General features: G+C 46.4%; 1 protein-coding gene across 1 annotated transcript in view; it reads left to right on the top strand.

The window, feature by feature from the left end:
* Nucleotides 1–14185, top strand: part of SLC4A4 (solute carrier family 4 (sodium bicarbonate cotransporter), member 4) — a gene marked incomplete at its 5' end in the record, with an annotated part of 16717 nt that extends 2532 nt beyond the window's left edge. Inside the window, 6 exons of the mRNA XM_009874780.1 lie at nucleotides 1593–1771; nucleotides 3197–3269; nucleotides 7050–7118; nucleotides 8556–8729; nucleotides 11055–11216; nucleotides 14081–14185. Coding sequence (XP_009873082.1) covers nucleotides 1593–1771; nucleotides 3197–3269; nucleotides 7050–7118; nucleotides 8556–8729; nucleotides 11055–11216; nucleotides 14081–14185 — 762 coding nt within the window. The remainder of the gene's footprint in view (nucleotides 1–1592; nucleotides 1772–3196; nucleotides 3270–7049; nucleotides 7119–8555; nucleotides 8730–11054; nucleotides 11217–14080) is intronic.
* Between the last annotated feature and the right edge of the window lie 8521 nt (nucleotides 14186–22706).

Raw genomic sequence — 22706 nt, 5'->3', positions numbered from 1 at the left:
GCTGACGGGATGCATTTCAAGTGGTCTAACCCACTAAAGACTCCCTCAAAACATAGGTAATGCTGGTTTGTTGTTTAGATAGCTACTTCATCAGTTATATTGGGAGCTGCTGGAATGAAGCTTTTACTTGAAAGAGAAGAAGATGTTTCAATTCATATGGTCACTGTGGATTTCAGACAAGTGATTTGAGACGATTCTGAGCCTGATGGGAGGAGAAGTTCAGAGTAACAGGGAAGGGGAAGGGTTTGTTGTGCACAATGGTGAGGGCTGGCTGATGGTCCTAAGGGGCTGATATAAAAAAACCAAATAAGAGCATATACTTAGAACATATTTTACTGTGTGGATCTGGGCAGATATATTCAATCCTGTGCCGATATCCTCCTTGAGGGGAGGCTGATCATTGACATGGTCTCAGTTTTAGGTCTGTCTCCTGCACCTAAGCAGATGGGTCACTTTATTCTTAATCTTTGGAAGAATATAATCGCTGTTCTTCCCCCATGAAGAAGAGGCCTCTCATCTCTTCAGATTATGGCACTGAACGTGGTTATGCTATCAGTAGCAAAGTATAAACACTCCAGCAAAGTACCGTTTAATACAAAAAATTAATTTCCTCCTTCTTTTGTTACGGTTGTGAGCACGTGCTTTTCTTTAGTGGGTGGTTCTCGAGTCTGATCCTGCTACTCTGCACCAAAAAACACCTCCATGCACAAGATCTGCTATAGGCCAAAAGAAGAACAGGGAGGGGGGCTTCTGCTAGTGCCTCCGTGAAGTCTTGGCAGGGCGTCACTGAGCGCCGGTCCCCGCGCTGCCGGCCAGCCAAGGTAAGCAGCGCACATGGGAGGAAAACAATGAGGACTGTTCAAGATGAGCTGGGTTGCTTTCCCTCCTGGGTCACCAAGCAGGTCTGGATCATCTGTTCTTTCCAATAAAATCAAATTGACAGGATTAAAAAAAGGTTAATCTTCTTTAAAATGGCAAACCTTGGAGATACATCTGGCGTTTCTCTCAAGATTCTTTTCTTTGGTGGCTCTTATGTTTCTTCCCATCTTCTCTTGGCACTTGGACTGCTGGATTTCCTGTGTTGGTTCATTAAAGGATTTAAAAAGCCGGAAGGTCAGAGGATTTCAAAAAGGAGCGAAGAATGAGGGCAGCTTTCTTGATAGCATATGAGCCCATCAGCTGGTTTTGTTGCTTTCCCCCAGGAAATGTAGGGTTGGGTGCTCACTAAGATGTCTCCAGCACCAGGCACGGCGAGTGGGGCTTGCACCAGTTGGGAAGCCCGGACTGTCAGATCCTGCAGTTGCTTCCTATCCTACATGTACGAGTTCACTCTGAGACGGTACCTGGCAAATATCACCTTTAGGCAGGCACCATATTTCTGTAACATCGCATTCCGGTAGCCTTTGGGAAGTCATTGCACTGAGACGTATTTTACCACCCTGCAATTTCTTATGACAATTTCTGTTGACCAAAAGATGCTGTAGAAGGAAATGCTGCTGCCTTGGTGTAACTCTGCCCCCAGGCCAGAGCCCTGGCCCTTCTGGAGCTGTTTTAGAGTAATTAAACCGAAGCTTATCTGTCTCCCTTCACAGAAAGGTGCTGGATATCATCTGGATTTGTTCTGGGTGGCCATTCTGATGATCGTGTGCTCCTTCATGGGTCTGCCCTGGTATGTTGCTGCTACCGTCATCTCCATTGCTCATATTGACAGCTTGAAGATGGAGACGGAAACTTCAGCCCCGGGAGAACAGCCCAAGTTTTTGGGAGTGAGGTATGTCAAACCAGAAAGGCTGTTATTGCATTGTTTACCTGCAGAGATGAGTTTATACTATAAATGGTCTTGCTTCGAGCAGCACACGTGCAGAGGTTCGGGGGGAATAGCTGTTAGATTTGCTGTAAATCCACAGATCAGCTGTGCTTCCTTTCAGCTGCTTTTTTTTTTGGCCGCAGAGGATATATCCAGGTAGGAGTTTATCTGGCGTAGCCCTTTAGCAAATACTCTTTCTTGAAAAGGAAGAAAACTTGTACTGCGTGCGTGCCTGTAGACAAGAGAGAGCCTGTGCAAACACATAGGAGGAAAGGAAAAGGAGGAAACTTCACACCAGAGCCGAGACCATTTCTCAGGCTGCTTTGGGCGCACGTGTTGAAGTCACCCCAAAATACACAAAGCTTTACAAAGTGTCCTCTAGTGCCCCTGAGGCACGGCAAAGTTGTCATGAAGAATTTCATGCTGCTTTCCTTCTATTTCCAAATGAGGCTGAGATTTAGCAGCGCAGGTCTCTGAGAATTCCTTGGACAAATCCCCCTGTAACTCCTCAAAAGATTATTTGGCCAGATCAGAAAGGCCAAACACAGTTTTCCAGTGTTTAAGAAAAGAGATAAATTTACTGCAGATTTCTTTATCCTGAAAATTAGACAGGCGTTCATTAAGAAACGTGATGGTAAAAAATGTAAACCTGTCATGCACAGAGCAGTCAGCTCTCCTTAATCAAGCAATTTTTTCTGTATTTAGTTGCCCTGATTAAGTGGTCTGAAGTGCTTTCAATAGGAGCACTTGTGGAAATCAGGCCACTTGTTCAGGCGACTAAATAGAAATTTAATGGCCTGGCTTGAAGTGCTCTGGAATATTATGGGCAAAAGTATTTTCGGACGTAGAGAGCGGCGGTGAGTTCTGATGAAGACACGTGTTCTGCGCCCTACGAATGTCCAACTGCTGGAGTACTATGACCAGGACTCAAAATGTACTAATCTGAGAGTGGAGAGCTAGTGATTTATTACCTATTTACATGCTATAAATACTACCGTGCGGGGAATTTGGATTGCTAGTTAACGGTTTCCAATGTTTAACGTGTAAACACAGGCTGTACTCAGTAGCAGTGCTCTGTTGATCCACAAACAGCGGAGCTAAGGCAGCGTGCCTAAACGGATCTGGTGCTTGGAAAAAGAGCTGTATGAGGCTTGGTCAGGATCGAGGTACCTGCTGGATGCCGTTGGCTTCTAATCGCCAGTCTGCTTTGAAAAATGTGGCTGCAGAAATGAGTTAAATAAAACAGAACGTTTGTTTCAGGACGGAAGAGACCTTTAAAGGTCCAAAGCCTGAGTTACCGGGCTTTATGTTGGTTTTGAGTACTCTGAGAAGGAGTGAAACCAGAGTGAAAGCTGAAGCCATCCTGCTCACCCAGTGATTTTGTTTCAGGGAGCAGAGAGTCACTGGGGTCATCGTTTTCATTCTGACCGGTGTGTCTGTCTTTATGGCTCCCATCCTGAAGGTAAGGGCATCGTCTTCTCTCCTTCCTTCTGCTCACACAGCCAAAGTAGAGCTGCGGGAACTGTCAGGCTGGTTTTATGCTACTATTAAAGCTCGTCATCAAAGTGTGAAAAAGGAGTTATTTGCGACAATTACTAGTGATGCAGTTTTGCAGTTTTCTGGAAGCTTAACTACAAACCTGTTGGGAGGGAAAGATAACGTGGTTGTAGCGAGCTAGATAGTATTAACAACGAAGTTCAGGGCTGGTGGTCTTGGGGTCTGTGATTTTATTGTTTTTAAGATTTTTCTTCCAGGTTTACATAAAGTTAAGGGTTATTTTTTTGGTTTGCACTCTTATACTTCTGCAGTGCTTGTGTTTTATGGACAATGTAGTGTGAATAAAGCTTGAGAAGCCACTGGTGGCATGATGGAAGGTGCGGTTGGCAGTGCCGTAGCCTCACTGTGTGGAAGACACGGGTTAACAGATGGACATGTAGTTTTAAAAGGACATTTGCCTTTATTTGAGTGTGCACAAATCATAACACGTACACCTGAAGAAAATCTCCATTTGGTGCTTACTTATAAACCCACTACGAGGAGGATTTTTTTGATGAATGTGCAGAACTGGTGGTATTGAGCAGAGCCTCCTGACGCGGTGTTAGTCCTTGGGTACAGTTTCAGCCAAAAATCTTGGGGACCGTTGCCACTGCCATAGCAGAGCTGAGCCCTGACAAGGCACACACCTCAGCAGAGCGAGGCTCCTCCAGCTTGTCTGGCTTTTTTCAAAAAGCCAGCACATCATTCAGATTTTCACTCTTTTAGGACACATCCTCCTAAAATAACACATCATTTATCGCTCAGAAGCGTCAGCAGGATGGAAAACATGTTTCTGGAGGAAGCAGTGCAGTTAAATATGATTTCTTAACCTCCTAATTTTTTTTTTCCTTGTGAGTTTAGCCAAGGCTCTGGGCAGATGTGCTGCTGATGTACCCTTTAATGTAGGCAGGTAGCTATTTTCTAAGACCTCAAATTCATTGGCACGTAGCTGCAGAGACACACATCCTTAGCGGATCATCAGGTTGTAGAATGAAATTGGAAAACCTGCTTATTTGTGTCTTGTGGAGGACACTGCCTTCTCTGGGAATGGTGTTTTAAGGGGTGCCAAGCGCAGGAATACTGTACCACAGGAGATCTAAGCTGCAAAGTCCTTCTTTGTGGAATTGCAGACCAATGGTACAAGCTGAAGACATCAAAACAGTAGCATAAGTGCTGGAACAGCTTCACCGTGCATTGAAACTCTGTGTCAGAGCAGAGTAGTGTCTGGAGGAGCGTTTCTGGAGAAAGCAAATGAGTTTTTGGTTGTGAGGAGGTTGGAAGGCAGTGGGGCCAAGAGGCACAGGTGGATATGAGGCTGAAGGGGAGGAGGCAGGCAGAGAGCAATGATGTCGCCTGCGTGTTAAGTGGAGAAAGTGGCTTTACAAAGTCAGCATGTGCCTAGTCTTGATTTCTGGCGTTGTTTTTACAGCTAGCAAATTTTTGTGTATTGGTAACAGCTTCCTCCTCTGCACAAACAGGCATTTTCATGCCTTTAATTTAATGCCTGATTGTATTAATTCTATTTGTTAGCTCATGTGACCTTTCCCTGCAAGATCTCTCTTCCCCTGTTCCGCTGGGGTCTATTATTTCCCCTGTTATTGCCTCATTCATCCATTATTTGCCTGTGCTTCCCCTAAGAACGCGTATGGGGAAGATCCTCTCGGGAGGACGCCTGAGGATAAATCAGCACGCTCCTCTCCCACGTGCCAGCAAGAAGTCCCTGGCAGGGTTTCAGGACCTTTAACAAACTCCGGTGGCAGGGTCTCCTGCTCGAAAGAGCTGCTTTGCTAAATGCATTTGCAGAACATTTAAGTCTTCTCATGCCAGCAGCAAATTGAACACTAACGATCCCAAATTCAATAAAAGAGGCAATCCGCAGAATAATCTCATCTTTGTTTTTTTTTGCGGGTTTTGCAGCGTTTCTGCTGGTTTTGAATGTCACCGATGTTTCTGCTCAGTTATGGCAGATCTCCACAGAAACATCCTGGGCCCTGCGAGGAGAATGACAGGCACTTTCCTATAAATACATTTTTAATTCTGTTGGCTAGCAGCAGGTTTGCTCAGAGTGCCTAAGCCAGCAACCCCAGAGTTAGGGAATACTTTGCCAAAATGAAGTCTTCCAAAATGAAAGCACCATTTGCTGCTCTGCAGGGTAATGTGCTGGACTTAGACCTAGGGATGATTTACAGGATTAATTATCGCGGAATGGTGAAATAATATTTGGACATTTTTTTGAAATAAAGAAATGAAGACATAGAAGGGAGGGGAGAAGGAGAGCAATTTAGATGAACTGGAGTGCTAAACTCTGAAAGCCTCCTACTCAACTTGCCGGAGGAGATATTACCACGTCTCGTCAGATCCCTCAGATCTGGTGAGGGCTTTGAATCCCTTGGACACGCACAACTCTGTGAGCCACACACTGGCTCCCCATCCCTTCCCGTGACAGCACGGGGTGATGGCAAGCTCAGGCTGCTGAAAAAAATGACGTTAGGCTTTCAATGCAGAATATCAACGCAGCTCCCCTGAGGAAGCAAATCCAATGGAAGGGCAAATTAGCAACCAGGAGGTGATAGGGAATGAGACTCAGGGAAGCTTCAGTTCTGGGTGGCACATGGCCTGGTGACTTCGGTGCTCACGCGCCCCAAGTGACGTGCATGCGCTGAGGGTCAAGGCACTGCCACAGACTCACTAAATAACAAATAATTTGTCAGGGAAGACGTCAAAATACTGAAAAATTGCTGTGTTAATTTGCCTCTGTCTTGAGTTAGGCACAAAGGTTGGAAGAGAGACACTTCTGCGCAGTGGTGCTGGCCTGCGAGCGTTGGCCAGGCCGTGGCTGCCGTTCAGTGGGCTCACGAAGCCGTTCTCGTCCTCCTTGGGTTCATCCGATCACACAAAGGCCCGTGTTCAGCTCCATGTGTGTGGTCCTGCTCGCGTCCCTTCACACCGGCTATTAGTTGTGGGGTCCAGGAGCTCGTCCTCCACCTTGGCAGCTGCCCGTCAGCTTTTGGTGTTCAGAGCTTCGTGCTTCAGGTCGGAGGAGAGGGATGCTCGTTCTGGGGTGTGGATGCACCTTCCTCGCTTCGTCCCTGACGGCAGAACGAGTGATGGAGCAATGGGCAGCGCTCGAGGGAGCAGAAATTGATGCCTGAAAGGACAGTTCCTGGCAGTGAAGGAACTCACACTTCTGTGTTTGTGAATTGTTATGGGTTAATGTGAGTGAGAGATGGAGCAGTCGGAGATCTGATTGACACTGCTGTCGTTGCTGAGGTGGGATACAAGAGAAGAGCTTTTCTGGATGGATTTGTGTGGCTTACTGAGCCAGATGTACCACACAGTCACGCTGCCCTTTTTTTCTTCTCTACCTTCTACTTCCAGTCTCACCAGAACCCAAGAGGTGAAAAGCTGTTTCCAGCTTCCCGCAGAACTTTTCCCATGCCTCTCCTTTACTTAACTCAGGCTTTGTGCTCTTTGCTTCTTGGAGAGGCCCAGTGAAGTGGGAGAGCCCAGAGCTGGAGAGCCCTCCAGCCACCACCCAAATGTTTGTGCGACTCTCACAAGACAACAGAAGGATTGCTCAGTTTATTGCGCTGCGTTGTCCCCACATAGGTGTGATTCGAGTAGAAGCATAATGTCCCTGCCACGTCTTAACGGTGCATCCGGGGAGGTTGTTCACTCTGTTTCTCCTTCTATTCCTCCCCGACAGTTCATCCCCATGCCTGTGCTCTACGGTGTCTTCCTCTACATGGGCGTCGCTTCGCTCAACGGTGTGCAGGTGAGTTCCTCTGACAGCCTGGAGCAGACCCCCGTGGAAAAGACCTCTGAGATCATCACATCCAGCCTATGACTCTTAACAGCATCGCAACGACTAGACCACAGCACTAAGAGCCACATCCAGCCTTTCCTTCAACACCTCCAGGGCCGGTGACTCCACCACTTGCCTGGGCAGTGCATCCCAGTGCCTGAGCACCCTCTCCATGAGGAAGGGCTTCCTGAGATCCAAAGACCACGTCCATTAACCCGCTTCCACACCCCTCCTGCCTTTCCCTGTCCTTCCCGAGAAGCCCCCGGGGAGCGCAGCAGCTGTTTACAAACATTGCCGCGGCTGCCTGACCCGAGGTGGGGACCAAAGGGGAACGATCCGCTCGGCTCAGCGGGAGGGCAGCCAAATCTGCGCCCTGTAAGCAACGGGAGGGGTGTTTGGTGAAGACCCAGGCGGGTCTGTTTTCCCCCTGGCCCCAGCTGGGTGATGCTGAGGGGCAGCATATGCTTGTAAAGGCCCCACAAAACGTGGGAGAGATCATTTCTGGACATTACTCCCCAGTGTTTACGAGGAGGAAAGTTGCTGTTTGTCGGGGAGGCGAAGCCAAGTCTCTTTCTTTGTGGTTGAGGAAGTATCCCGTAAGGAGCCTTCCTCGCAGCAGGGTGTCTGTAATTGTCCCTAGGAAGCTGGAAGTGGTTTTCGTGCTTTCTGGCACCCCATTAATTGTGGCCTTTCTTTTGAGCACTCAGTTGTGCTCTTAATGGGAAAAGACTGCCTGTTCCGTGAGCGCCATGGGAATTTCCTCGGGTTTTCTTTAAAACAGCCCCAGCTTTCATTCACGGGCATGGGATCCCTCTGGTCCCAGCAGCGGGCAGCCAGCCCGCCTTCGGCCAGGGGACAACGGGGGGTTTGTCATGGCTTCTGCTCTGGGGTTGGTTGTTCCAGAGGGGATTTCCCCTGCTTCTCGGCCCAGGTGGTCAGGGGAAGAGGCAGCTTGTTTTTCCCCCTGATCCAGGACGGGTTTTTTTTCTTTGATGAGAAATCACAATTTTGGTTTAACTCCCATCCGGGGCAAAGGACGCTGCCGGAAAAGCAGCTCTTCAGTTGGGTGCCTTTCTGTTCTCTGGTACCAGAGCACACAGAGTCCTGCTTCTCAAAGGCACCTCAAGGGTTTGCTTGGAGAAATGCTTCGCTCGTGTGTCTGTTTAGTTGCCAAATATAGTGTAGACCTAGAATCTTCACTTGAGACAATGGAGTGAACATGTTGAGCCCACTCTGCATTAAGCACCAGTCAGTCAGAATAGTGGAGCTCTGCTGGCTTTTCTCTTGGGGTTCTTTTCTTTAAGGAAAGCGAGTTGATTCAAGGTCACAGGTCATAGCGTCCTTTTGTGTGTGTCTCTCTTGTGTGTCCTGGGTTTCATTTAAATGTCCGTTTCTCCTCCCTTTCAGTTCATGGATCGTCTGAAGCTACTCTTGATGCCTCTAAAACACCAGCCGGACTTCATCTACCTGCGGCACGTCCCTCTGCGCAGGGTCCATCTCTTCACCTTCCTGCAGGTGGTGTGCCTGGCCCTCCTCTGGATCCTCAAGTCCACTGTGGCTGCTATCATATTCCCTGTCATGGTAGGTGACCTTGTCCTCCACGTCCCTCCCTTTCACAGCCACACGTGGTCACAGCCTCCGATAAACAAGGCAAATCCAACCTCTGCCTGTCAAATCCCTGGCTCGGGGCTCTGCCTCCATGCGTGGCACTGATGTAAAACTTGATGGGATCGGTGTTGCCGTGGCTGCCTTAACATAAATCCTCTGGAGGGAAACGAGCCTGGAAAGTTAATTTTTTCCCAGAAAGGTGTAGTTAGTGTTGACCGTTACTGCTGCCAAGGTTAGATTTGCCATGTTTTCTTCCTGAGCTGCATTAGAAAGTGAGAGGTGCATAGTTGTCTTTTTTTAGTCCACCCTAATTACTGTACAGAAAGTGTCTCCCTTGCTTTTAAGTAGCACAAATTGACAAAACCGAGAATGAGAGTCACTGCTAAGAGATGTTCCAAATGGAGGAAGAGGATTAGCTGGATCAAGAGCAAAAAAATCCTGTCTTTTTCCTTGAACTTGAGTAAGAAGATGATAATGATGATTCATGTGTTTCAGGTTGGAGGATGATACTTGAGTTTGTAGGATGCATGTCTTCTTTCTAATAATGAGAGTCACACTAAAATTTATTTTGGATTTTGAGAGAGAAAATGTTCACCACAGAAGAACTGTTCCTGACAGTAGTCAGTTGGTATTTGTACGTGGAGGAAGGGCAATAGTAAAACAGCTTTCTCTGCAGTTAGATTATTACTAGAGCTGTAGGCAACATTAGGCGTTTGCTTGGTTTTTCTTCAGTGTAAGTGTTAAGAATCGTAAAATGGTTTGGGTTGGAAGGGACCTCTTAGAGGTCATCGAGTTCAGCCCCCATGCAGTGGGCAAGGACATCCTTAATTAGGATCAGAGCCCAGTCCAACCTGGCCTGAATGTTTCCAGTGACAGCGCTTCTGCCACCTCTCTGGACAACCTGTGCCAGTGTTTCACCACCCTCTTTGTAAAAACAAATCTTCCTTATACGTAGTCTAAATCTACTGTCTTTTAGTTTAAAACCACTAGTCCTTGTCCTATCACAACAGGCCCTGCTGAAGGCTACAGCCTGTGACCGTGGATCCTAAATGAGGGAGGACGGAGTAGATCCGTGTCCACCTCTGTGCCTGATCCGTACCTCAGCCGGGACAATTGGGAGGAAGGTGGCCGTAAGGCCAAATGGATCGAACCTGGATCCAATGGGACCAGAGCTCCACGCCCAGAGATTCTGCCAGGTCTGGTCTCTCTGGCTTAAAGATGAGTCAGACTGCTGCAAAGTCTAAGCTTTACAAAACTCCTTTAAGAAATCTGGGCCTGGTGTCACCCAGTTTCAGGTTTACGGAAAAGGAAAATTTCAGTTGTGGGTGCAGTTATGAACCGCAGTGCTTATTTAAGGGAGAGAAGGAGGGAAAGCAGAAAACAGAACAAGGACAAGTGTTAGTCCTCTGTTGCCGGTGACATGAGGAGAGACAAGATGATGCAGATTAAGAAATCCTCCAAATGTTCATGCTGGGACACATGCTCAGATATAAAGGCATTAAAAATCAGCAGTTCCACTGGCACACCGTTAAATTGCATTTTCGTGGTCGTGTTGGTCTTCTGTTGAAAGCTGAATCTAAAATCTGGACACGCTTTCTCTTTGCCCATGATAGAATCCAAGTGAAGAAGTTTGTTGGAATGGTGCAAACTCAGTGAAGGAGCGGTCACAGCTTAGATGTAGATGGATCCGTTAACAAAACCTCGATTATTTGCACTCGTGAACAAAAAGGCTATGAACTTCCAATTTGTGAAGACCCGGCCTGTAGCCAGACCTTTGTTTATTTGAAAGAAAAGCACTTTTAATACAGAAGTAATTCATAATGGGATAATCACGGGTATCTACCTGGCATCTTTCCAGCCCCTGAGTAATTTCTCACTTCTGTAATCACGTCCTAAGTTAGGCAAGTCAAAGCTCGAGATTCTTTCCTAGGAATTGTTTGTGCCGTTGATCTCGGAACAAACTCTTCATCTTCAAGGCAGTCTTCAGTTGTCAGGAGCAGGTTACATCTTTTAGCAGCCAAGTCAAGCTTTCGATCTGTCCGTGTACCCTTTGGTAAAGCGGACCTGTGATCCTGGTGTAGGCATCTGGCGGTGATCTGTTTATTCTGACGTGAAGCAGCCACAGTTCAGACTTCCAAGGTGATACGAGATATCCCAGGTGTTCACCTTGTTCTTTCCACGTTCATTTCCAACCAGAATTAAAGCGTGTGGAATTTAGAAGCAACATCAAGAGGAATGCCCAGAGTGTTGCTAATTAAAGGTAAAATGTGACTGAGAAGTCCCTCTCTGCCTTTTCAGATCCTGGCACTCGTAGCAGTCAGAAAAGCCATGGACTACCTCTTCTCCCAGCATGACTTAAGCTTTCTTGATGACGTCATTCCAGAAAAGGACAAGAAAAAGAAAGAGGACGAGAAGAAAAAGAAAAAGAAGAAGGGCAGTATGGACAGTGACAATGATGATGTAAGGAGCTTTCTGCTCGTGTCAAATTACTCATTTCTAGCTAGTTAATCGTGGGGGTGGTCCATGCCCCTCCCCAGCTCTGGGGCTGGGGGTTTCCCAGCCTCTCATGAAGCCAAGCAGCTCTATCTTTTGCTGCTGCAGCAAATGGGCCCCAACGAAAACTTCTTTTCTACACTGCCTTCACTTTTCCAGAAGTCACCAGCCTGCGGTAGGTGGTACTTGCATTGCCAAGAGTGAAATCATGCTGTCCACCAGACCCCTAGATACCTGCTGAGATGTCATGCCCTTTCCTAGGATGCCTTTCATCACCCTGCATCATTCATCTCTTCCTCCTCTGCCTCTCTCCCCGTCATTGTCTTTTACATTTTAGGAGGAGAATGGTTTTCGCCAGCAGCTCTGTTACTTCTGAATATATTCCGGTTCTTTTTTTTTTTTGGATATTTTTTAATTACTCTTTTGAAAAGCACAAAAAGCTGTGACTTGTCGTATTGCAGGAAAGGCTGCTTTCTGTTGCTGATACTACCGACCTCAATATTTTCAAAGCACACCTGCCCTTTGGCAGTGTACTCTTTGGTCCTACCTCAGGTTGCAACACGCCCTAAAATAGTGAAATATAGCTGCCTATGCCATTACTAAGCAATGACCTGACTAAACCAGATCCATGTGCCTTAGACCGTTCTATTTTGTACTGTATATATGATACGAGAACATGTAATCCCTGTGCCTTTAAAATTCTCCTACCCAGGTCTAGCATCAACTCAAATCCTATAAATTTATACTGAAGTGTTATATAGCACTTGTTAATCCTTTATGTGAGAGCTATGTAACACCTCTGTAGGTCTGTGTTAGAGGCAACAAAGTCAGGCTGTTCTGATGAGAAAATATGCAAAGTACTTTCTGTAAAGCCCAAGTAGAGCGTGTACACTGCAAGATACAAAAAAAAAATAGGAATTTCTTCAGTGAGGTTGCAGCGTTGTAGGAGGCAGCCTGGATCCACACCGTGTTACACCAAACCGAATCCCCGCTGGGAAGATTGGCTCTTATTTCAGACAGCGAGCTCCCCTTCCCCATCGTTCTTCTAGTTCCTGGGAGGCTGAGGGTTTCCTTCGGCTGGTCACTTTGTGCAAACCGAAATGGGAGCGAACGCCTGTAGTGAGCAAAGGTTTGACTCCATCCCCTCCTCTTGACTGATTTGAATCCAGCAGCATTGTATCCTGAGGCACGGCTTCCGTATCTCCAGTATTTTTTAAGCTATCTCCTCTCTTCTCAGGCTTTTCATGAGTATCAGGTACAGTAACTGTTTTAATGGGTAAGAGAATTCATGCAAAATGCTGGTTCTTAACTCTTCTTGGGTTTGTTGGGGTTTGTTTTTTTTTCAGCACTTGCTTTTACCAGCTCCCTGAATGAAACGCACTTGACATTGTTGGTTTGATTATTTTTCACCCTTTCCCTTCCAGAAATACGCCCCTGCAAAGTCAATCCTGTGGGATTTGGCAGACAATACACCTGTCAGAGCTCGGCTAAGAGGCTTCCTGGGCGTTGCTAACGCGTGTGGTGTTAGATAAATGAGCCCAGCAAAACCTGGTGTTGGTGCACACTGCTCTCGGCACTAGTCAGGGCTCACCTAATGTTCTCGCTTGGGAGTTTGCAGTCAGGGGCAGCGAAAAAGAAGCTGCAAAGAACCATTTTCAGTGATCTTAGCACTTTTTCCCACCAGCTTGGCTTTACAAAGTATGAAGTAGTGCAACCAATCGCTGTGTTTGCCTACTGAAAACTCAGGCACCTTGATTTTGTCTCGCAGTTTTGTCTCAAAAAACGCATGACCCAAGAAAGGGCAACGTGGTTGTATAACATCTCGGGCTAGTATATTTAGTTTCAGAGTCAGAAGTTTTCTATACGGGTCTCTGCTCACTTTTGGTGCATTTTTGTCAAGTGCAGATCCTTCTCTTCGTTTTAGAAGGTGAAGTTTAAAGCAGAGCCTGAGCATCAGCTTTGCTGTTGCACAGACCTCTGACATTTAGTTATTAGCCCTGAAATGGTGATATGTTACCCAGCTCTTAAGCTCTACATACATATTGGCCCTTGACAGGCAAGGAGTTTTGGGGTCATTTTATTTGCCCCAATGCTTTTCTGCCACCTCATCCTTATGTGGTACCAAATAGCACTCGGTGTTACTGGTTTGACTGAGGTTGCTTGATTACCAGGCTTATCCTTCAGCCTCATAAAAATATTCCTGAGGAAACATTTTGCTACTTCATTACGAGAAGTTACTTGGATTTTAAAAAAAACAAAGTGATTCCAAGTACCTTCCACCATGTAAATCCTGCTGGTACCCAACCGTGGGATCTGGGACTGTCCAGCTTAGGGAGCCTCTGCCACAGAGTGTCTGGTCTTCCTCCTCGTGGAGCAGTTGGGTAGAAATAAGGGGTATGAGAGAAATCTCAGCGGGACAGCACATTGTGTCGAGCTTTCACCAAAGCCAGGACCCAGCTATTTCTGCCTACGAACGTGTTTTCCATCTGTATTTCATGCAGCTGACTTCTGGCTGAATTGGATGGTGTGTCAGAAGCTGGTGGCAAAGGAGCGGGTGAGGTGGGGAAAAGGGAAAACAACAATTCCTCGAGGCTCCTCTTTCAATCCGTTTTACTTCCATAGTGTGAAAGCAGAGGGGCAGTGGGGTGCAGTGGGGAGCCGGTGGAAACCAGCAGGCAGCTAAGCTGGACGATGCTTTTACTTTTGTTTTTTCTTCTTTTCTTTCCCTCGTTCCTACAGAAGCTATATGGAGGATAATTTTAATTTGTGGGAGACGATACGAGAGAGAGCAATGAAAATATTCTAAGACTTTTTACACATTTCTTTCACAGTCCGACTGCCCCTACTCAGAAAAAGTCCCAAGTATTAAAATACCAATGGACATCATGGAGCAGGAACCTTTCCTAAGTGATAGCAAACCTGCTGACAGTGAGTAGAACTAACCTCTTGCATGCCTGCTTGACTCTGACTTGCAGTACAAAATATATAGATATTTAGAGTGTTTTTTTTTCTTTTCTAATTAAAAAACCCCAAAGCTTTCCTATCACTTGAGAAGTACTTTTTCTTTCTCTTGTTCTTCTTTTTTCTTTTTCTCTCTTCTTTTAATTTCCAGGCCTCTGATATATGACAGATTTTGTGAGTGTTTTTACTTTGCTCGTTATAAACTTGTTGTTCCTTCTGGTGCCTCCAGCTTAAGCACTTCTATCCAGCTACTAACAGGTCTCCTGGCCTCTCCCTCTTTCCTCTTCTCTTTTCTCACCTTTCCCGTTTTGTGTTTATTCCACTGATGGTTTGATTTCCTTTTTTCCTCCGAGCCTAGTGTTCTGGATTTGCAGCAGGTCTAAAACACATCGCTGTCCCATTACTCTTTGTTTCCTGAGGTGCCAAGCAGCTGCAAAAAACAGCGCTTAAAAGAGTAATTAAGCTTATCCTTGATCTGCACTGGGCATTAAACTGACACGGCAGTGATCAGTTGACCATTAACTTATTCCCTTCTTAGGTGATTTGCTTTTGTGCTGTGCTGTTTCTTTTTAATTTCTTGCATTAATATCCGCACTTGATTATGATGATCTTCATTTTCAGTCATTTTCACTCTTCATGTTATTGTCTGTTAAGTGAGGAGCGGGGTATAACAACTGACCTTAGCTTTTTGCATTGACTTTCTGAAGTTTAGTTCTCTGAGCGATGGGTGCCATCTGGAGAGAAATACACTCTTATGCTGTCAGGCAAGATAGGAGAAATATTAACGATAGTAAGAAATTAGGATGGCTCCAAGGCTGGTGGTTTCTAGGAGTAGGACCTAAACCCACAGATCTTTAGATCCCTAAACTGTCATTTGAGTTTAAGAGCTGGCACCTAAGTCCTTGCCTTTTGGAGACATTTAGATACCTTAGGCAATCCCCAGCGTTGCTCTGTGTTTTCCAGATACCGGAACACTTAGGGATTGGTGTTATAAAACAGAGCCAAAGAGGAAGAGTATTTAGATATTCTCAGTGTTTTGCTGATAAGCAAAACAAGAGGCACCACCTCCTCATTTGTCCCTGAAATACCTTCATGTGCTAAAAACAAATTGCATCCTACATGTTGATACATGGGATTTTGTGATCCGATGTGCTGTTTTCAACAGCTTCAAGATGAAATAGTTAAGGAGAAGTTAATTCAGCCGCAGACCTGTTTGTTGGAACGCCCTTTGAGACACCACGGGGTGAGCCAAGCAGTAGTCGATTCACCTATTTGGACATTTTTATCATCCTGTGATTGATTGACTGGGTTTTTTATTAGAAACAATGCCAACCAAAAATAAATAATAATAATCAGGTCCTTGGACTAGAAAAAGTAGCCAGAATCCAGCAACGCTGTGGTTTTGTCCTTGAATGTGAGGGTGCTATGCAAACCAAAGTATCTGGCTGATAATGCTACAGACATTTAACTTTCCTTCAGCGCTAGCAGCAAGACTAGGATCATTATTAACCAAGGGTAACACTTCCCCAGGCTGGGTCAGGAAAAGAAAGCCTTGACAGGCAACAAGCTATCTATTTTCTGGAGAGGAGGTTGGGTGAGACAGCGAGGAGAACAGGGTAGCTAAAGAGGTGTAGCTAAAAGGTTAAGTGTCATGCCCCAAAGGTAGTAAAATTTTGGGAAATGAGTCTCTTGTTCGGGCTGGGAGTTCAAGGAGTTGTATCTTGGAGGAGAAAGAGGAGTATTTTTATTGCCAAGCTGTTAAATTCATCTGGCAGGCAAGTGAGCAGTAAGAACGCTTTGCAAAATAGGCGAGAGTACGCTGGCGAAACTGAGGCTGGGCTTGAGAAGCCGTGGGTGCTGCAGGCAATGACAAACAAGACTTTTCTTCCCAACAGGAGAAAAATCACCAACATTCCTTGAACGCCATACGTCGTGCTGATACGATTCCTTTCCTTCAGTCACACGCCATGCCAAGGTAAGCACCCCAAAAAACGCACTTGGTAATGATTCCTCAAAAGCATCTCGGCTACCCCTCAGTATACCCAAAGTCAACAAGGCAAAGTTTCTGGTACCCTTATAGAAAACTCTTTGAGAACATTCCCTCCAGAGGTTTGCACCATCCCAAATTGATTTCCTACAAAAAAAGAGAGACAGGCAGTCGGAGAAATGTGCTGTCACGTTTCCCTTCAGTCATGTAATGTGATATTGCAAAGAGGAATTAATCCTTTTTCTTGTGTCCATGCTGGAAAATAGAGTAAATAATAACCTTAAATTGCAGCAAGGAAGAGTTAAGTAACATTTCCTCAAAGCTCAGCCCCTTGAACCTCCCAGCACCAGGGCTCAAATTTGGACCAAGGCAGCAACAGTCCTCTGAAGTGTCAAAGAACTAACTCCTGGGAGTGTAGATACAAGGTGTGTGAAATTAATCTCAGTGGCTACTATCAGACTGTTTCTGAGGCAGTTCCCTGCGTGTTCCCACAGCTCGGTGTGAGCCATGAGTACTGGGTGCTTGGAGCTCCTCAGTCCCTGAAATGGATGGTTTTACCTCCTGACATGAGCAGTGCTCAGACCAGCTCATTAAAATTACCCTACGGGATGTATGGGCCTTATCTTAAGACCAGCTGCGTATCAGCACTGCCTGCCAAGGTTATTTACTTGGTCCCTGTATGCTGGCACTTTGGGAAAGCTGTGTTGTAGGAGGTGAGGCGAGGAACTGATACTGGGAGTCGAGCGTTTATTCCGTTCCCAGCGTGTCCCAGTAAGTCCCAGGATCTGCAGTTTCCCCAGTTTATGCTGGTTGCCCCTCTCTGTTCTGTTTGTAAATTGCTGGGTTTCCTTTGTGAGATGTCGCCGGTGACTTTATTTCAGGCTTGGCCCCCTGCAGAGCTGTGCTAGCAGAAGTCCTGAGCACGGCAGGGTGCGCTGAGAAGCCCGGAGGTAGTCCCCGCTCTTACCTTGTCTTTCTTTTCCTTTGCAGCCCTCCACGAACTCCAGTAAAAGTTGTGCCTCAAATTAGAATAGAACTTGAGCCTGAAGACAATGGTTATTTCTGGAGGAGCAAGGGAACAGAAACTACTTTGTAATTTGTCTGTCTGTTAAATCTTTTTCTTGGAATTTATTTTGTCACTAGCCAAATATTAAAATGCTCTCTGCTCCCCGCCTGCATAGGTAAATGAGACTCCCCCTCCCCGCGCTGACCCCCAAGTCCTCGTCCCCCTGCCCCATCTCCTCCACCCCCTCCTCCTCGCCCCGTTTTCCCCAAGGCTGACCAAGACTCACCTCGCCTTCTCTGTCGTTCCGACGCGTGTGTCTCTGCTGATGGCGAGCAGAGGGCAGAAGGATTAAGGAGCTCCTTCTGCGCCTGCGGGAGGTGTCGGGGCGCCGGCGTTGCTTTTTTTGGAGTTAGGAACCAGTTGGTTGTTCGTCTCGTTTGTCGTCTGGCAGAACAAAAACTGACCTCCAGGCTGATTGGATGTCCTGCTCACACTGCTCGAAGATGCTGGAAAGTGCTGCTAGTCCTCAGCTGCTCTTAAAGCCTGTGCTTGTAGTTGGCAGAGGAAGGAAAAGGAAAAGGTACTTCACTCCCAGCACAGAGAAACCATTGCCATCGTTGTAGCACGTGTTCTGAAATGTCCCTTTCCTATGCAAGTTTTTTTTAAAGAAACACTTTAATGGACTTAATCCGTCAGGTACATTGAAGAGTGTTATTTTCCTAGATTATTTTGTTTAAATTATGGGGGCCTAACCTACGACTTTTTTTTTTTTTTTTTGGTCAATTTTTTTAACCTTTTTTTAATTACTGTAAAGAAAAATGAATTTTTCCTGCAGCAGGAAACATATAGTTATGAGTAGTTCTACCTCTTATTTCTAGATGCCAGGCTTTCTGTAAAAAAAATGTGTTGTACCACATATAATGTGATTTTTACAAAAAAAAAAAAAAAAGAAAACGAAAAAAAAAGAAAAACAAAACCGCAACACCACATCACAATCTCCGGGACATGGCATAGGGCTGGATCAGTTTGATTAACACCTTCTACTCTGAAGCATCTGTTTTACTTAGGGTTATATTTGTGGTTTTATTTTAAATTTATTTTCTATGAGCAATCTAACTTGACCATGAAGGAGACGGGGTGTAACTAAATCTCGTGTGATCTAGGAAGAGTCTTTTCTGTAATGGTGGTAAGCGAAATACCGACTGTCTGCTGGCGTCAGCGGACAGATGCTGATTGTATTCATGTCATTGATTTCCTACGCGGCATTGTTCAAATTCCTTCTTTTGAAACATTGGGGGTGTGTATACGCGAGAAGACCCCCGGGTGCAATGATGGCGCAAAGGAGGAGAAAGACGTCCGAAGATGACCCGCCGGGACATTCATCCCAACACTCATGCTCGCCGAACATCTACAGCCTCTAGCTGGATTTGCAGGATTTAGCCTAAATCTTCACTGTCCATCGGTAGCTGGTGCCTCAGCACCAGGTGGGCTCGGCGTGGGCACCCCTGGTTGTAAAGCGGGAGAGCAGACGTCACCTTTGGAGAGAGAGTTTTGTCTCTGTAGCACGTGTGCGTGTGTACTTGTGTGTGCATGTCAACGTGCACAATGGGAGGACTACGTGTAACACGCTGAAAGCTTCATCAAAAAAAAAAAAAAGAAAAAATGGAGGAAAAAAAGCCCAGCTGGAGGGCTAATGCCCCAATGGAGAGGAATCCTGCCGCAAAGGACAGGCACGTCGCTTTTGTCTTTGCGAAACCAAAGTCCCTGGTGGTTAAGAAGACGGAATTTCGCGATGGTGCTGAGATGTTATATGCCAAATTTTAGCATCTACTCACTCTTAGCAACCTGGTTGGAGCAGATGATCCTTGAGGTCCCTTCCAGCCCGGTATCCAGTGATTCTATGAGCAGAGCTGTTCTTTTCTCTGGCAGATGTGCTGCAGAAGCAGCTGGCCACCTCACTTGCCCTCAGCACTTGGGCAGAAGGAGGAGTTGATAAGGGACCGTGGTGATTTGAGCTTCACCTGCTGCCAACAGCCATGGCTGCAGAAAGACGATGGAGCAGGAGTGGCACCGACACAGCCTCTGTGCATTGCCCGACTCGTTCTCCAGGGGGTCTCCGTCTCGGCTTCTGTGAACTGTGTGTTGAAATCTCAGATCGGCATCGCGGAAACATTTCACTTCAGCAAGGCCAGAGGAATGTCAGAAACGGCCAGAAAAGGAGCATCTCAGTGATCTCATGTGCAGCCAGGTCCCGCTGGTCGGAAGACGGATAACCTGGGAAGAGCCACGCTTAAGCCAACGCTTTTCCATCCCTTGGTGAACGCAATCCCCTGGCTGCCAATTGGGGAATGGATTTGAGCGTCTCCCGCCGAGTACACAGGAACTTGTGTTTTGTCCAGACCTTGGATTGGGTAGGAATTCCAATAACTCACAGGGAAAAGACCAAACCAGACAACTGGAGAGAAGCTTCTTTTGTCTTCCCGGGCAGGGCACTGCACCCATACACCCCCCCGCCACCCAGCTGTCCGTCTGCTGGCAACGTGACTCCGCAAAAACGAGGTCTTCCACTTCCAAACCCTGCTAAATGTACTTGAAATGTATTGACTGCTGATCTAGACCTTTCTCTCCATTTATTTTTGTTTTAATTTTACTTATATTGAAAGCCGAGGGAGCTGTTGTACAGAGGGCAGCGTTGCTGAAGGGATGGGACAAAGGTTTCTGCAGCTTTCCGTGAAAAACACACGATTCTGGTTGACAAGGTTTCCTTTCCTGGTGCTTAATGCTCGCACTTCATTGATGGTTGCGTCTCTCTTGTTGGTTTTTCCTTTGAAAAAAGAGATAAAACTCAACACCAAGAGAGCAACAAGAGCTCTGCCAGCACCAGGAGACTGCAGGTGTTGCCAGGGAGGCGTCACCGCCTTGGAAAATAAGAATTCTTTTTCTTCAAAATTGGGGATTTGACAGGAAGAGCCTGAGTGAGCACTTGGGGGTGTGGAGACCAACCGAAAACCCGCAGGTGGCCGTCAGGGAATGAGCTTCCCAGAACAAAGCCGGGTGCCACCCCACGGTGGGACCCCGGGACGGTCACCCTGCTGCAGCCAGCTTTGTCCCGGCCCTGGGAACGTGGTGGCCGTCTGCCTCTAGCCCATGGTTCTTTGTCATTGTGACCGATACACCTTTGTATTTTTATTTCATTTTTTGGAATCAACACGCACTTTCCGATACTTTTCTTACTGTTTTTAATCCTTGTAAATCTGTGTTTGCTTCGGAGGAAAGAGTAAAATCTTAGCGTGAAATGAAGTGGATCAAAACGGTGGAACAAAAAGGAGGAAAAAAAAAAAGGAAAACATTTCAATATGTCTAAAATGATTTTTTTTTCCAGTAATATAAAAACATGAAATTCCTTATAACATTATAGTATTTTACAGTTTTATGAAGCTTTCTATTGTGTCTTTTATGAAATCAAAAGATGAAGATGATGAGATATTTTAGCATTTATATTTTTCAAAATTAAATGTATACTGAAAATAAAGTAACTTTATGCATTTAGTGGGGAGTTTGCAAGTTTGTTTTTCCTCTTTATACACTCAGTCTTGAGTGGTTGAATCCACCTGTCCGTAGGCAGCATTACAAGCAGCCCTTCGGATGAGAGAGAATTGTGATGGGGCACCAACTCCTCCACAAATTCTGTCCCCTCCTGCCACCGGAGGAGATGGGGTGGGTCAAGTGCTTACATGGGTGTTTCGAGCTGAGTTTTCAGTAAGGAATGAGAGTCGTGCTCCGTGGATCTAGTGTGGGACCGAGCTGCAGGTCCCCAAAGCCACCTCCCCCATACCTGGCCTTGAAAACTGTGACCAAAAGTGTCTCTCCCGTGATTTTTTAGTGTGGAAACCGTTTTGGGACTCCGTTAAGTTGTTGGGCAGCTACTTCTGCACCTGGGGAGAGAAATTACTTAGTCCTTGCAGGTGCTAGAAGCCCTGGGGCATGAGAGTCATAGAATTGTCAGGGTTGGAAGGGACCTTAAAGATCATCCAGTTCCAACCCCCCTGCCATGGGCAGGGACATCTCCCACTAGATCAGGCTGCCCAGAGCCCCATCCAGCCTGGCCTGAAAAACTTGATCGGGCTTCCACCCCCTCTCTGGGCAACCTGTGCCAGGGTCTCCCCACCCTCATGGGGAAGAACTTCTTCCTCACGTCCCATCTGAACCGACCCATCTCTGGCTTCAGTCCATTCCCTCTAGTCCTGTCACTGCCCGACATCCTAAAAATCCCCTCCCCAGCTTTCTTGTAGCCCCCTTGAGATACTGGAAGCCACAACAAGGTCTCCTCGGAGCCTTCTTTTCTGAACAACCCCAACTCTCTGAGCCTTTCCTCACAGGAGAGGTGCTCCAGCCCTCTGAGCATCCTCGTAGCCCTTCTCTGGACACGCTCCAGCACGTCCAGCTCCTTCTTGTGCTGTGGGCTCCAGAACTGGACGCAGCACTCCAGGTGGGGTCTCCTGAGAGTGGAGCAGAGGGGGAGAATCACCTCCCTCAACCTGCATCACCTGTGAGCAGCTCACCTGCCCTGTAAATTGCTGCTTTTCTCCTGGTGCCTGGCCAGAAGCTGTTGCTGAGCCTCAGTTTTGCTGGAGTTTGGAGTGTGAAGCCAAGAGGAGAACGCTGCCGTGTTGCACCGTGTGCCATACGGAGGGAAAGCAAAAGAGGAAGGAGGTATGAGCCCATTTTCTTGCTGCTTTTTATTGAAGTTGATGGTGAGAGTGCTGCTGGCTCAAAAAAAAGCCAGAAAACCAACAATGTGAACTGAATGGCTGGGGAAAGCACGGGTCTCAGAGGCGGATAAAATTCATACTTGAATATTTTTAGCCTTTTTAAAAAAAAAAATGTTTTTGTGGACCTAGTGATTATTTAAAACTTAAAAAAAGAGAGAAGTTGGTCAGTTTATTTACAGCTGCACTGGTTTAACCTGCTCAGGAGGAACAAACTACTTGCCCCTCACTTCAGCTGCCTGGCAGGAAGGCAAAAAACACCCTCCCTTTCCCAAAAGCCTGGGGACAAGACTGGAGGGGATTTTAAATTCGCTATATTTGCTAAATATTTAGCAAATCTTGCCTTGCACTTGCACTGCATTGCTGTTTAATTCCTGCTTTTTTGCCATGCAGCTGGGGTGGTGGAGAGCTGGAGGAGGCTGTTGGCTGGGAGAGATCTCTGCCTGGCAGAGGGATTTGGTTTGAATTTGGTTTTTTATTCTGTCCTTGTTGCCTTGCCTGCTCTGCATGCTGCTTTGGGATTTGTAAGCTGCCTGGCAGGAAAGTGCTGGAGGTGGCCGGGTCAGGAAAGGATTGCTCTGAGCAATGAGGATATTTCCCTATTTATTTACTTCCCCCCTGCTCAAAATAAATAAATAAATAAATAAATAAATACCAAAAAAAAAGAAAATCAGGGGCTTTACTAGTTCTTTCAGATATTTGGAAATGGGTTAGAGAGTTGCCAAGACAAAAAT

This window comes from Apaloderma vittatum, unplaced genomic scaffold (genome assembly GCF_000703405.1).
Source record: "Apaloderma vittatum isolate BGI_N311 unplaced genomic scaffold, ASM70340v1 scaffold15918, whole genome shotgun sequence".
Lineage (NCBI taxonomy): Eukaryota > Metazoa > Chordata > Aves > Trogoniformes > Trogonidae > Apaloderma > Apaloderma vittatum.
The sequence above is the reverse complement of the archived record's forward strand: the minus strand, read 5'-3'. Positions and strand labels throughout refer to the sequence as shown.